We start from the raw sequence: 15,694 nt of genomic DNA on the forward strand, positions 1-15,694 counted from the left end.
AGTTCCGCTTTCCCAACTGCCCCAGGTAGTCAGGATCAGGGACCTTGGACTTGTCTCTTACTGCTGACCAGTCTGTCCTTTATGGGTGGAGATGAGACCCAGGCCTGTGTCTGCCAGCTGACCACCTTTCAGCCAGCCTTGTTCTCCTGTCTTCCTATCTTTATTATTTGGCAAGTCCACAGCTTCTGTCAGTGTCTTAGGGTAGATAGGAGGGCGTTTTCCCTGCACAAACACTAAGATGACTTTGAGTGATGGCACTGGGAGATTAGGGCAGGTAGTGAGCCTGCCTTCCTTGGCTGGGCTGGGTCACCTGGCGAGGGTTTCGCTCATCACGGATGCCATGGGACAGGTATCATTGGTTTATGAGAGCTAGACTCTCTATAAAGCGATTCCTAAACACTCTGCAAATAGAACTATTTTTATGTAAAGCATTTCTTAAACACCTTTCATGCATAAAGCTTTGTGTTAGGGAGAGGCTGTGGGGTTATAGACAGTCATCAGACACAGGCTGTGCCCTCAGTCTAGTGAGGGAGAAGAGACACACAGCAGCAGAAGAGAACAGGCTCACAGCAGTCTGGACGCTGCACCAAGCAGCTCGATCCACCAACACTGTCAAGGTGGAGATTGGAGGTGGTGGGGCTTGAAATGAGCCCAGGAAACTAGAGCAGTGAGGGTAGGCGGAGTATTTCACCCAGGAATATTGAGAATGAGGGCCTGGAGGTGAAATGTGCAAAACCCACCCCTCACGCCGCAGGCAAGGTTTTTTATCATGTTACTCTGATCATGTTTTTCACCCCTTGACATTCTTCAGTGACTTACTATTTCTAGCACAAAAAGCTAGAACTTTTGATCTGGTAGATGTGGCCTTTGTGAGCTTACATCAGTTTGTTTTTCTAGAATCTCTTTGCTATCTCCCTCTTTTCTAAACGAGTTCTGCTGGTTCATCCAGTAATCTCTTTCTTTTTTTACAATGTGGAGACAAGGTGTTGCTCTGTCACCCAGGCTGGAGTGCAGTGGTATAGTCATAGCTCACGGCAACCTCCAACTCCTGGGCTCAGGTGGTCCTCCTGCTTCAGCCTCCCAAAGCAGCTAGGACTACAGGCATGCGCCGCCATACCCAGCCCTAGAAAGCTCTTTCTTACCCCTCCCTTAACCTCCTCAAGTTGTGCTCACCTTTCTCCTACATCCCTAGGTCAGCATTTCTCTTGCTGCCTCATGATGAGTTATGTTTGCCTGTCTCCCCACCCATCAGTGAAATCCCTGAGGGCAGGGGCTGTGTCTCATTCATCTGTTGATATGGAGCGGGACCACTGTGTGCCAGGCCCTGTGCCAGACACTGCTTATATTGTGGTGAATCAAACGGACAGACTCCACTCTTGTGTAGCTTATGTCAGACAGACATTAAGCAAACTCACAAATACATAAAATATGCTCATAAAAGTCCTTTATGAAGAAAAACACTTAAGCTGAGACCTGAATAAGTGGGAGCTAGCCAGATAAAGCTGCAGGAAGTAGCATTCCAGGCAAAGGAACAAAACTGGTGCAGACCCAGCTGCTGGAAGGAGCAGAGAGCATTTGAGGAGGTAGAAGCAGGTGACATGCTGGACAGGTTCACCCTCCCACGGAGTAAGGGGTGAGCGACCCAAGGCTCAATGGATGAGCAGGGGCCCTGCTGAGGGCTCCTCTTGAGCACAGTGGGGAGCCACTGATAGCTTTTTAAGGGGGTGAATGGTGGGATTTGGTTTACATTTATTATTATTTGAGAGAGAGTCTCACTCTCATCACCCAGGCAGAAGTGCAGTGGTGCGATCAAGGCCCACTGCATTCTTGGCCTCCAGGGCTCAGGTGATCCTTCCACCTCGGCTTCCCAAGTAGCTGGGACTACAGGGCGCGCCACTATCCCCAGCTTTTTTTTGTATTTTTGGTAGAGACAGGATTTCGTCATGTTGCCTAGGCTGTTCTTGAACTCCTGGGCTTACATAATCTGCCTGCCTTGGCCTCCCAGAGTGCTGGGATTATAGGTGTGAGCCATGGCGCCCGTCTTGATTTCTATTTTAAAAGACAACGGTGAGCTGGGCGTGGTGGTGGGCGCCTATAATCCCAGCCACTGGGGAGGCTGAGGCAGAATTGCTAGAACCCGGGGGTGTGGAGGTTTCAGTGAGCCGAGCTCACTCCAACCTGGGCAATGAAGTGAGACTCTGTCTAAAAAAAAAAAAAAGAAAAAGAAAACCGGTGGTTGACAGATGCAGGGGTCGGAGAGGGAAAGGCTGGCTGAAAGGAAGTTAGAATGTCCTAGGGGCTGAGAGGCAGATAGATTCTAGATACATTTTTGAGGAAGACTTGATGAGGTTAGCGGTCTGTTGGCCGAGGGGTATGGGAGAAGGGAGAAAGGAAGGATGGCTCGTAGCTTCAGCACTGAGCCTCTGTGGGTCGGGTGGTGGTGGTATCCCTGAGATGGGAGAGACTGGAGAAGAAATGTTGGAGGAGATCAAGTGTTTGGTTCAAGACGGTTATGAGTGGAGTTGAGGAAATGAGAATGAAAGATTGACAAGTCCCAAATTGTGAAAGTTTCACTGTCAGCCTGCAGAGTTAAACATTTATCCTGGTGATGCTGGGAAGCAAAGTTTTGAATGTGCTGGTTTAGGAAAATCAGTCTGGTGACGGCATATAATAATTGAAGGGGAGTGGCTACAAGTGGGGAGACCAGCAAGGAGATTTTTGGTCCAAGGAGGAGCTGACAGTGGTTCACACAGCGTGATGTCAGTGGATTATAGCTAGGCCTGGCAAGGTCAGGGCTGACTTCCAACCTGAGAGATGGAGAATGATAGTGCTGTTGATAGAATCAGAACCTCTGATGCAGTGACTGGGTAAGAGAAGATGAATTAAATGGAACTCAGCAGAAGAGTCAGATCTGGAACTGTAGAAATAGGAATCTCCCACCTGCTGGCGAGGATCAGCACCACAAAGGGTCACATCCCTTATGGGACAAAAGAAGAGGCCTAGGGTTGAGGAGTCCAAGAAGGACCGTCGAGGAGGGAGGAGAGGATTCATTAGGGGACAGCCATCGGTGTTTGCTGCTGCAGAGGCCAAAGAATCAGAATTGATGATAGCACCAGAGGAGCTCCTGGCCCATCAGAGAACTGCAGTAGAGTGGGGAGTGACAGTGGAAGTGAAAGTGTGGGCGATTTAGGAAGTGAAGTGAGGAGATGAAGGCCCTGAATATTTAAAAATCCTTTTAGAAGCTGAGCAGGGAAAGCTAGAGAAGCAGGATGGCAGGCAGAGGGCAAGGGCCTCCCCTTCCTCGGAGAGGGGCTCATGGGCAGATCTGGGGGTGGTGGTGTCGAAGGCAGGTAGAGGCGTGGCACGTTGGAGAGGTGCTTCCTGACTGAGGAGGAAGGAGGGAGAAGGGGAGAGAGGAGAGAAAGGGAGCCATGGAGTTCAGATGCCTCTTCTGAGGCAGGAGGGGAGAAACAAGGGGTAATGGCCCGGAGAAGGGCTGTGCTGCAGAGGCGAGATTGGATGGGAGCCTGAGCTCAGCACAGCGGACATCTTAGGGAGCGGGGAGAGCCACAGGGTGTTCCAGTGGCATCTAGGCAACAATGTGCGACCAGGTGAGGGCAGCGGGGCTGGTCTCTTGTGGGCAGTGTCTACCGAAGGGAGCTGGAAGAGCCCGCTCAGGTTTGGTGTGGGTCTGAGCAGGCCAGAAGCACTGGTTCTTGTTCTGAGCTCAGTAGGTTAGCAGGTCCAGCCTAGAGTCGGGTCACTAGGACGACGAGGAGAATGGGATTCAAGACCATATGGTGTCAGGTATGGAACTGAAGAAGTTTAACTGGAAGAAGGGTAAATTGAGTGGGGAAAGAGGATGTGTGTGTGCGGGAGCCTGGACGGACAGTTTGCCGGGAGAGAGTTTAGGCTGAGGATGAGCAGTAACTGAGGAAGGAGAGCAGTCCCACCTGGGTAAGTGTAGGGCTGCCCCCTCAGGAGGCCTCCTTTACATTCAGCAGCTATGGCTTTGTTTTGTTTTGTTTTTGTTTTTTGTTAGTCTATTGATTTTTTTTCTAAAACTTTCTATTGAAGTATATTAGGTTGAACCTAGGCTCCTGTCCTCACTGCTATAGCCAGAGGGGCTTTGGGAAGGAGGCAGCTGTGAACGGGTGGGTATTTCAAGGGGCGAGGCAGGGCCTTTGGAGGACCTGGGCCCTTCCCTGGGCCCTTTCCACTGTCCTTACCACACTGGAGATGCCCTGGCTGTCAGTGTTCTTCTGTGGCCCTGCTGCTCTGCTGCTCGAAGACTCAGTAGGAGAGGTGGCTGTGCAGTCAAGACCCAGAACTGTAACCCTGACACCGACGTGGGGGAGGAAGCACCCTGCCCGAGCCCCAGAGCATGTGGCACAGGCACAGCTGCACATGGGCAAGGTCCTCAGGCGCATGTGGTCCTGAAAGACAGGCACCTCAAGGTCTGGATGCGCTCAGCCTGGAGAGCTCGGGGCACTCCCAGCCTTAAGTCAGGTGTGGCCAGGAAGGGCTGAATGGCTGGGAATCCTCTCAGGACACTTGCAGTATGTGAGGGAGATCTGGATCCTTCTCCCCGGAGTAGGGAGAATGGTTATTGGATGATGAGATTGTGGTACTGCCTGGGTCAAACACACCTCACCTGACTAGTTACATTTTTTAGAAAGGGGGGAGGTTAGCTCCTGGGCGTGGGCATTCCCAGGACCCAGAACCCTGCTGAGGGGGTGCCACCTGTTGGCAGCGCCCACTTCTAGTCCTGCTGTCTCAGCCTGCTGTTTACTTTCTCTGGAGTTTTTGCACCAGACAGAGGGCAGTCATCTTGCTGTTGGAGCTCTTCTTATCCGACCACATTTCATGTCTGTGGCGTCTCGACATCTGCAGGGATAAGTAGTGAAGGGACTGTCGTGGCTTGCAGAATCGCAGGCGTCTGCTTCGACCCCAGGTGCTTCCTACAGTTCTTGCTTTTTGTGTTCTGGTGAGTTGGCTGCTTAGGACTGCTTCTGAGAGTCCCCAGCAGGAGACCTCTCCAAGCATGCACCTGCTCTGCCACCCTAGCATCCAGTGAAGCCAGAGCAAACCAGAGCCCACAGAGCAAATGTCTCCATGGACTCCAACTGCACTCCTGCTGTGCCAGGACTCAGCCGCCCTGCTGAGCTAGGATGCAGCTAAAAGCTCATTCTCCAGAGCCTGACTTCTTTGTGCTTCCTTGCGTACCATGTCACTCCATCCATAGAGGGAGATGATAAAATATTCCAAATTTGAAAGGTGAAGAAAAGAGAATATCACTAGGTGTCCTGAACCAAAGCTCATGGATACTGGAGATGCAGAACCAGCAGGGGACCCCAGGTGTGCTCTCATCCATACTCTGTGACACCCCATAGTGGACTGTTCCAGCCAGTTGGGCCCGGGAGAAGGACTAGGGAAGCTTCCTTCCATCCGCACCTCCCAGCCTGGAGAGGAGCCTGTGACTTGCCCTGTTCCTTGGCTCTTCAGGCTGGGGTAAGGTGTGGGGGTGGCTCCAGCCTGGAGGCCAGTCTTCTGACGCTGGGTTCCTTGTTTTCCCTGTAGGCATCAAACAGAAAGGCCTGGTGCTAAGTAGCAGCCTGATGCACTCTGAGTCAGAGCTGGACAGCGACGACGCCATCTTCACATGGCCAGACCGAGAGAAGGGCAAACTCCTGCATGGTCAGAATGGCTCTGTACCCAACGGGCAGACCCCTCTGAAGGCCAGGAGCCCACGGGAGGAGATCCTGTAGCCAACCTGGTCTGTCTCCTCAGGGCAGGGCCCAGCACACGGCCTGGCCAGTCCTCCTACCTCCCGAGTCTGGGCAGCTGCTGTCCCAGCCTCTGCTGGTCATTTCGCCCTGACAGCCCCAACCAGAACCCCTGGAACTTGAATCCAGAGATGTCCTCCAGGAACCCCTGAACGAAGCTGTGAATGAAGAGGTTTCCTCTTTAAACCTGTCTGGTGGGCCCCCAGATATCCTCACCTCAGGGCCTTTTTTTTGCGAACTCCTCCCCTCCCCCGAGGGCAGACCCAGCCAGCTCCTGGCCTCTGCAGCAACCTGGTGGGCAGGGTCACTGTGCCCGGAGTGCTGCAGGGCGGGGCCTGCTGTGCTGCCCGCACACCTGAGTGCAAGCACTGTGGGCATGGTGTTTCCTTTTCTGGGGTAGAGTACGCCCTTTCGCTGGGCAAAGAGGAAGTGGCACCCCTCCGCTCATCACAGATGCTGAGATGGTAGCATAGAAATGATATCTGGCCCCCCTTAACACTGGAGCCCCACTCCCTTCTCCCAGCCGGCCCAAGATTAGGGGAGGAATGACTGTGTCAGGGATGGCGGGTGGCCTCTCTTGCTGCCAGGGCCCTTGTCAGAGCAGCCAGGCTGGACAGACAGCCTCCCTCTCCATGACTGGCACCTGCTGCTTTGGGGCTCAGGCCGCCACTCCCTGTCCCCAGAGGAGACAGCCCCAGATGGACTGGAATGTTGTGGCATGACAGCGCATGTGTGCAATGGCCCCACCGTGCTCCCCTCTCTGTCCCACCATCTGTGTGTTTTCTGTGTCCCTTGCATGTGTGCGTGTTAGAGTGAGCGCGTATGCATCAACTCATTGGGCTTTTGGCTGCTCAAAAGGCAACTCTGACTTGGAAAGACTTTCAGCTCCTTGGAACCAAGACTTCCTGAGTCCCTCTGGCCCTCGCCCTGTTCCACCATGGTTATCTGGGTATTGGGGAATGGAAACTTTGGGGGAGCAACTTTTTAAAGAGACACTTACAATTTCTACTACTGCACTACTGTCCGTTGTGGGATGATTAAACATGGTATTTAATTGTGCACTCTGTCTGCTGGCTGTGCTGCTTCACGCTACATCTTGGACCTATGCACAGCTCCCACCTCCTGGGCAGCCCTGTGAGGTCATGGCTCTGGCAAGGAAGTTTTGGGCCTGGCATCAGCACATGCAAGCAGTGGTGCTGGGCCCTGCCTGCCACTGGTGGTGCGAGTGCACCACCCCAGTATCCCTGCTGGCTTTAAGGGAGGAGGGTTGATGTCCCTTCTTCCCTTATCTTTTGTTAACACAAAAATGTTCATGTCCACCTGTGAGCAAGCTGGGGGGACACAGAATATCCTAAAGTCCAGGCTGTGGCTTTAGAAATTTTGACCACTCATCTTCCCTTTGGGGTTCCCAAATAGTAGAGGTTGGCCACATGCCTCCCAACGGGTTGACTGTACCTAGTTCAGAGAGCACTTTGCTGGGCATGTGGCTTGGGAGGGCTGGTGCACAGCCTAGCACTCCAAGGCAGGGAGGAGGGAAGGACCACTGAGCTCATGCTCCCTCCAAGGCCCTGGGCACAAAACCCTGCTGCAGGAGGGCAGCAGTGGCTGTTTTTACAGATCGAGAGCCGAGGCATAGTGAGATGAAGTAACAATCTACACAGATGCTGACAGGAGAACTCAGGCCCGGCAGAGCCTGCTCGCTCTGCAGCAGTGTCTCCAACCTCAGCACGAGAGGCTTCTTCAAACAGGTTGCTGGGTTTCTAATTCAGTAGGTCTGGGGCAGGGGGAGGACATAAGAATTTGCCTTTCTAACAGGTTCCCAGGAGATGCTGATGTGCTGGTCCTGGGCCTCCCTTTAGAACATTTGGCCTAGAAGTGCATAGTCAATGCCACATGAATAGGAGCCAGCACATGTCCCATCCTGAGTGAGGGTGAAAGAAGTAAGTTCAGAAAAGGGAGGGCTTGAATCTGCCAAGGTGTGTCTTCCAAGCTAAGGGCACAGGTTTGCTCAGCTGACGGGTGGAGGTGGGGGGCAGTGTTACAGCCCAAACACAGCCACAGCAGACAGGCTCTGTGGAGCGGAGGGCACTCCAGAGAGTGGCCAGATGAAAAACAGTTGGCCTGCACACAGTGGAAGCCATTGGCAGCTTGGGCAACAGAACAATGGCGCTGGGTACAGACCAGACTGCACAGAATAGCTGGGTGGGAGGCGATAAGGCCTTGGTGAGGTTGGTGCATCAGGAATAGCTTCAAAGGATTCAGGAAGGAATCACAGGACCCAACCACTTACTGGCTTTGTAGTAAAAAAGGGAGGCTTCCCTTTTCCTCTGGGCCTCTTTTCTCCATCTTGTTTATCTCAGCTACAACCCACTGAAGGATATATATATATATATATATTTTTTTTTTAGCTGGAGTTTTGCTCTTAAATGGGGAGCTGAATCCTGGAAACACTGGCAATCATAATTTTTTCTTTTTTTTTTTTTTGAGACAAAGAGTCTTGCTCTGTTGTCCAGGCTGGAGTGCAGTGGCATGATCTCGGCTCACTGCAAGCTCCGCCTCCTGGATTCAAGCAGTTCTCCTGCCTCAGTCTCCCCAGTAGCTGGGATTACAGGCATGCACCACCGCACCCGGCTAATTTTTGCATTTTTAGTAGAGATGGGGTTTCACCATGTTGGCCAGGCTGGTCTTGAACTCCTGACCTCAGGTGATCCACCCGCCTCGGCCTCCCAAAGTGCTGGGATTACAGGCCAATCATGATTTTTCTTGGCATTTATTAGTTGGTTAAAGCATTAAAAGAGAGTGCCGTCCTGTTGGAGTAGTTGAAGCTTTTCCCCAGATACTGCCCCGTCTTCACGTGGATCCTAGGAGCCTAGAATCCTCTCCCTCTGAAAACTGGGGCTCTATATGGGGGTTGTTGACGACTTCTGTGCTTTCAGCCACTGTGCAGCACTCATCAGCCTTCTGTCCCCAACCCACTTGCAAGTTCCTGAGGCTAGACGCCTAACTTCTGTTTTGTCACACTATTACCTCTAACACAGCACAGATATTAAAATATCTGAAGTGAGCTACATGATCTGGGAGTATAGTCAGTGCCTCAGAAGTTTTTCATTCTGATTCTGTTACGCAGAAACAAAACACACGAGTTTCAGTAACCTCAGATGAAAACAGTTCCTGTCTTGCTACCCATAATCTGTATGTCCCATCAGTGATTAAGGGACAGCAGTAGAGAAACCACAGAAACCATAAACATGGCTGTTTTCAGGAGCGACCAGTGCACACCACTTTATCCCTACCTTATCTCAAGAAATTCCAAGCTCTCTCTCTTAAAAGCACTCTCTTTAAACGTGGTACTCTTTGGAAATACTAAATACCATACTCTTATTTGGGAAAGCAGTATAAACTTCAGCCTTTCAAAACCACCAATGTCAACTTACCCATCATCCTATCCCTAGTCTCCACCACAGGAACTGGGATGCCCTTTAAAGGGTGCCCATGGTGAACACAGAGTCTGACAAACCTACACAAGCATGCGGAGAGGCTCCAGGAGCACAGGAGGGGGACGCAATCTGACCAGCCCAGGGATGTGACAGAGGTGGTTTCTCACAGGAAAACGCCAGTTAAGGCGGCGAGGGAGATGGCAGATCTGGTCGCTGCTAGCTTCTCCCACACGAATCCTCCAGTGGAAGCTGGCCTAGGAAATTCCCAGGGAGTACTACTTGGGGAGAGAATAAAGAGATGGAATGAAAATACTGAACTGTAACATATAAGATGGGGATGGGGTGATGACTGTAACCTAGTCTTTCCACAGGACGATGGTAGAAATACTCACTTTAGAAAGTCAGGCATTCATCTTACAAATATTGAGAAAGCCACTGAAAATTCAGAACTAGAATGTAGAACATCTAAACCAGACATGGAAAGAAAAAAACAAGGATTTCAATCAACCAGTCAGCAAGAAGGGAAGGAAAAAATCAGCATTAAAAATGTGACCACTTCATAGGCATTAGTTTTCAGATTGGATGTTAACGACAAAACCACTACCACCAAACAGAACTTAACAGATTGGGTTTAACTGTAAATCTCTATTTACAGGATGGACATCTAAAACATCACATAGAAAGACTGAAAATAAAAAGACGACAAAAGATACACTGGGACTTTGGATCTATTAAGACAATGAACTAGCGTTAAGCTACAGGTTCCCTTCCCCAAAAATCAACCCTAGAAAAACACCAATTGAGGCACCACTACCACAAACCAAACCAAACAAAACCAAACTGGAAACTCCCCACAAATCCTGTAAGAACCCCCAAAGATGCAGGTTATCATAAAGTGGGAGGGGAGGTAGGGCATCAGGGAGATGTCTGCTCTTGCTGGACATGGGACCGCCAGTCAAGTCACTGATGTCAGTGGGACACTATCAGGGCAGCCCAAAGCTCTGCTGAGGAGAAAGGGGGGTGGGCTGGGCAGCTGCTCTTAGCGTTGAAATTCCAAGCCCTTGTTCCCTCCAAAGCCTCAGAGCTGGCAGAGGATGACTAGGAATTGTACCTCCTCGCTTCCTAAAGGTCTGAAGGTAAATCTTTAAACACTGCTGGTGGAGTGGTCAGCAGCAACTGTGAGGTACCTGGAGGTCATGAACTTCCCTTAAACTCACTGGGAGGGACAGGGTAGAGCCTGGCTTTGGCCTTTCACCAACAGATACTACAGAGAAGCTGGTGCTGTGAAGGAACATGAGCTCACAGGCTAAAATAACCAGATGCCACCTGAGGAGCCCAAGTCCCTGCCCCCAAAGACTGCAAGCTGAACTAGAATTCAAAATAAACAGGGAAATGTTGGCAATCTGAAACAGAAACAAGGACCAGGTAGAATTTTTTTTTTTTTTTTTTTTTTTTTAAGAGACAGAGTCTCACTCAGACTAGAGTGCAATGGCGCGATCTCGGCTCACTACAACCTCTGCCTCCCAGGTTCAAGTGATTCTCCCGCCTCAGCCTCCTGAGTAGCTGGGATTAAAGGTGCCCATCACCACGCCTGGCTAATTTTTGTATTTTTAGTAGAGATCGGTTTCACCATGTTGGCCATTCTGGTCTTGAACTCCTGACCTCAGGTGATCCTCCCAACTTGGCCTCCCACAGTGCTGGGATTACAGGTGTGAGCCACTGCGCCCAGCTCCTGACAGAAATATTAAGGGTGAAAAAATTAACAAATGGGATAGGACAGATATATCTCACAACAAATCCATGAGCTGGAGCATCATACTGAGGGCCTCTACCAAAAGGAAGCAGGAAAATGAAAACATGGGAACATCCCCCCACACACATACAGAGCGATCCAGGGACAGAGCAGAAGTGCCAAATCTGAATAATGGGAGTCCCAGAAGGAAAGAAAAAAAAATGGAGAAAATATTTGAAAAAAATGAGAATACATTGCCCAGAATTAAAGATCAAAGGACTCATACAATGATTAGTAAGAAAAGTGTACAAACAGAAGAAACATTGTAGTGAAAGACATTTAAGACCAATAAGAAAAGCAGAAATTCTGAAAGCTCTCAGAGAAATAACAAATCAAATCAGATGGACATCAGGCTTTTTAACAGTATCAGATGAAAAAAGGAAGGAATAATGTTCTCAAAGTGCTAAAGGAGAGAACTTTGACCTCAAAATGTATAGCAAGACAAACTCACTAACTTGAGTGTAATAAAAAAATATTCTCAGGCGGCCAGGCAAGCTGTGTGATGCCTGTAATCCCGGCAATTTGGGAGGCCGAGGCAAGAGGATCGCTTGAGGCCAGGAGTTCGAAACCAGTCTGGTCAATATAGCCAGACCCCATCTCTACAAAATAAAAATTTTAAAAATTAACTCCATGTGGTAGCACATGCCTGTAGTCCCAGCTACTCAGGAGGCTGAGGCAGGAGGACTGCTGGAGCCCAGGAGTTAGAGGCTGCAGTGAGCCATGATTATGCCACTGAGCTGCAGCCTAGGTGACAGCATGACACCTTGTCTCAAAAACAAAAATTCTCAGGGACATAAGGCTTCAGTAACTTTTTCACGTAAGGACCCATTTAGAACATATTCTTGGAAGAAGTGGTCAAATGTAGAAAAATTCATCTAGACATGATGGGAAGTGATGGGGAGCAAATACCCTGGCAAAGTTTGTAGTCTGAAACAGCTAGGACTAACAAAAAGGAAAAAACCTGTAATTATATAATAAAATAATTAACATAGTAAGTAAGAGTGGGCAAGACCAAAGGAACATAAAAGTCTAACAAATAACAAAGTCTTACTAGGAAAAGATTTAGATGCTAAGTTAAACCAATAGGGATAAACAAACATGATTAGTATTAAGAGTAACACGTTGGTCCGAGTGTTGTGGGTTATTGTTAGGCTGATTTACCATCGTCTCCCCCTACAACCATGCTGGACTAGCTTTGCATTTTGGCACTTTGGCCTGGCGCAGTGGCTCAGGCTTGTAATTCCAGCACTTTGAAAGGATGAGGCAGGCGGATCACGAGGTCAGGAGTTTGAGACCAGTCTGACCAATGTGGTGAAACCCCGTCTCTACCGAAAATACAAAACTTAGCTGGGCATGGTGGCACGTGCCTGTAGTTCCAGCTACTTGGCAGGCTGAGGCAGGAGAACCACTTGAACCTGGGAGGCAGAGGTTGCAGTGAGCTGAGACCACACCATTGCACTCCAGCCTGGTGGACAAAGCAAGAATCTATCTCAAATAAAAAAAAAAGAAAAGAGTAATATCAATAAAAGTAGAAAGTATTACTTTTTTAAACAGGTAGGCCGGGCACGGTGGCTCAAGCCTGTAATCCCAGCGCTTTGGGAGGCCGAGACGGGCGGATCACGAGGTCAGGAGATCGAGACCATCCTGGCTAACACGGTGAAACCCCGTCTCTACTAAAAACTACAAAAAACTAGCCGGGCGAGGTGGCGGCGCCTGTAGTCCCAGCTACTGGGGAGGCTGCGGCAGGAGAAAGGCGTAAACCCGGGAGGCGGAGCTTGCAGTGAGCTGAGATCTGGCCACAGCACTCCAGCCTGGGCGACAGAGCGAGACTCCGTCTCAAAAAAAAATAAAAATAAAAAATAAAAAATAAAAATAAAAATAAACAGGTAGAAGAAAATTTGTTACTCAGCGGGAAGCAAGGGGATAAACCAGGAAGTTCAGTAAACAGAAATTGTGAAAAGAAGAAAAAAAAAAAGCAGAAATAAGTTCTATTAGCCGTCATTAAGTTTAAGGTGTTTACATATGAACTTAACACCAGACTCTCTCACCTCCTCCTTCCAATCTCCACTGCCCTCTCTGCACGGACACAGTGGCCTCCGAGGAGGTGGGGGCCTCCTCAAACCATGGACGCATGTGCGCGTGGTGCGGGGTCTCCTGGTGAGGCAGCCACCGCCCAGCAGCAGGGTCAGAGGGGCAGTGGGTGGCTGAAATGGTTGGGAGGTTAATTACACTGTGCAAACAAGTTCCTCAGTGAGAAAATAAGTACATATGTTGAGGATAATGGGAGCCAGGTTTCACACACTTTGAGAAAGGATTATGAATGTGGAAAGGGAGAGAAGGCTGCAAAGAATCCTGAGGTGTTGAACTGAAATTGGAAAAACTGGAATCAACTCACAGGTTTAAAGAAACCATATACATACACACACACGGATACAGATGTGTATAGTTAGATGCATATGTATTTATAGATTGGTTGCTCTACCCACTGAAAGGGAAGAGACGCAATTTTACCCTAGTAGCAATGAGCACACCAAGTGCGAAGGCATCATGGCTCTATAGAGAAATGGCTGATGCCAAAAAAGTACTACAAAATCCTGGAGTATGTTAAGTGAAGAAATGCTGAAAAAAGGACAGGAACATGTCAGGAGGACACAAAAGCCAGTTAGAAGAGGCTTCCGTTGGTCAAATATGTGACAATTTGAGTATCAAAATAAATGAGCATCAGAACACAACCTACTAAATAAGATAGGAACCTAAGAGTCTATAATGACATATATAAATGAATAAAAAATATCAAGGACTCTCAATATAAACATTTTTAAACAATCTAACAATTATAGAACAAAAAAGATGGGGAAAAAAGGGCAAATATTAACAAAGAGAAACTGGGGGAGCAATATTTACAGTATCTGATAAAACAATTCAATGCAGAAAAGAAAAAAGGTGAGATATACAGATAAGAAAGAACAATGAAACAAAAAAATGTAAATATGGTGAGTATTAATATACCTCAAACACAGCCTGAAAACTGACAAGGCTGCTAGCAGGCATAAGGAGGATGGTGAAACTCCGTCTCTACTAAAAATACAAAAATTAGCTGGGCATGGTGGCGTGCGCCTGTAGTTCCAGCTACTTGGGAGGCTGAGGCACGAGAATCACTTGAACGTGCGAGGCAGAGGTTGCAGTGAGCTGAGACTGCACCATTGCACTCCAGCCTGGTGGACACAGCAGGGCTCTATCTCAAAAAAAGAAAAAAAAAAAAGGGTAATATCAATAAAAGTAGAAAGTATTACGTTTTTAAACAGGTAGAAGAAAATTTGTGACTTGGGTTAAAAAAGGAAATGGGAAAACACTTTTAGACTGATGATTATATCATTATGTCTGAATCAGGAAACACACCTAAAGCAGTACTGAGATGAAAAAGTTGTAGATTTTAAATCATTTTCAGGAAACAAGAAAGATTAACAATGAATGAAGCAATCATTCAATCATTTAAAGAATGAACAACTGGAAAAAAAACAAGAGAAGAAAAGTATTAATAAAATTAGAAGACTGACATAGCCAAATGCTGGTTCTTTGAAAAGGTTAAGAATGACCAGGAAAATGAGAAGATGCAAACACAATACAAAATTTAAGAAGGAAATAATTATGAACTGTGTTAATAAACCTGAACATATAGATGAAAATGAGGAAGTTAAAATGCAAATTGGCAAGACCTTAAAAACCTGAGTAGACCAATGGGCATTAAGTAAATAAAAATGGCAAAGACCTCCACTTTGGGGACAAAACAAAACACCAGAATCAAGAGATAAAAAAAAATTAAGATTTCATTTGTATGAAATACACACACACACACACACACACACACACACACACACATACAGGTTGGCTAGCTGATTTTTTTTTTGCATCTAAAATTAATATCAAGGCAGAAAAATTAAGATTTGACTATTACAATGTATGCAAAAAAAGCATTTAAGTTCAACACTTATTTATAATTAAAAGAAAAACAGCAAACTAGGAATAGAAGGGAATGTTACTGATAAAGGTTATTTAATCCAATTGTGTGTATATACGTATGTATACATTTATACATGTGACATGTATATATATATATGTGCTGTTGTTTATCTGTATAATACATCATGATCAATTAGGACTTAATCAAGGAAATGCAAGGATTGTTCAATATTAGAAAAATCCACCAATGTTTTTCGCTAAATGAGAGATAAAAAATTATATGATTACATAGACACAGAAAAAAGGCATTTCATAATGTTCATCTTTTACTTAATTGGGGGGGATCTCTTACTATAAAGCTATTAAACTTCTTTAACTTGATAATGTTTAAGATTGCTTTCCAAAATGGATATGCAGGTCTGCATCGACTCTTGCCCTGTGTACAGTTTTTACATTCCTACATTACCAACACATGGCATTTTATTTTTTCAATTCTGGTTAATCCTAAGGGTGTAGAGTGATAGCTCTTTAAAAAGTCTCTCTTGATATACTTGTTATCCTTTTGGGCTATTCTATGAACTATCTATTCATTATCCTTTGTTCATGTTTATGATTCTGCCATTTTTTGTATTTTATATATATACATTTTTGTAAAATATATACATTTTTGTAAAATATATACATTTTGTAAAATATATATTTTTGTAAAATATATATAT

At 47.3% G+C, this 15,694-nt stretch overlaps 1 protein-coding gene across 1 annotated transcript in view; it reads left to right on the forward strand.

Annotated features, from left to right (window-relative positions):
- Window positions 1-6,260, forward strand: part of KIAA0319L (KIAA0319-like ortholog) — a 137,850-nt gene extending 131,590 nt beyond the window's left edge. The window contains exon 21 of the mRNA XM_011955345.1: window positions 5,581-6,260. Within this exon, the coding sequence (XP_011810735.1) occupies window positions 5,581-5,768 (188 nt within the window). The 3' untranslated portion in view covers window positions 5,769-6,260. The remainder of the gene's footprint in view (window positions 1-5,580) is intronic.
- The last annotated feature ends 9,434 nt before the right edge of the window (window positions 6,261-15,694 follow it).

The sequence above is a fragment of the Colobus angolensis genome, unplaced genomic scaffold, assembly GCF_000951035.1.
Source record: "Colobus angolensis palliatus isolate OR3802 unplaced genomic scaffold, Cang.pa_1.0 Scaffold4, whole genome shotgun sequence".
NCBI lineage: Eukaryota > Metazoa > Chordata > Mammalia > Primates > Cercopithecidae > Colobus > Colobus angolensis.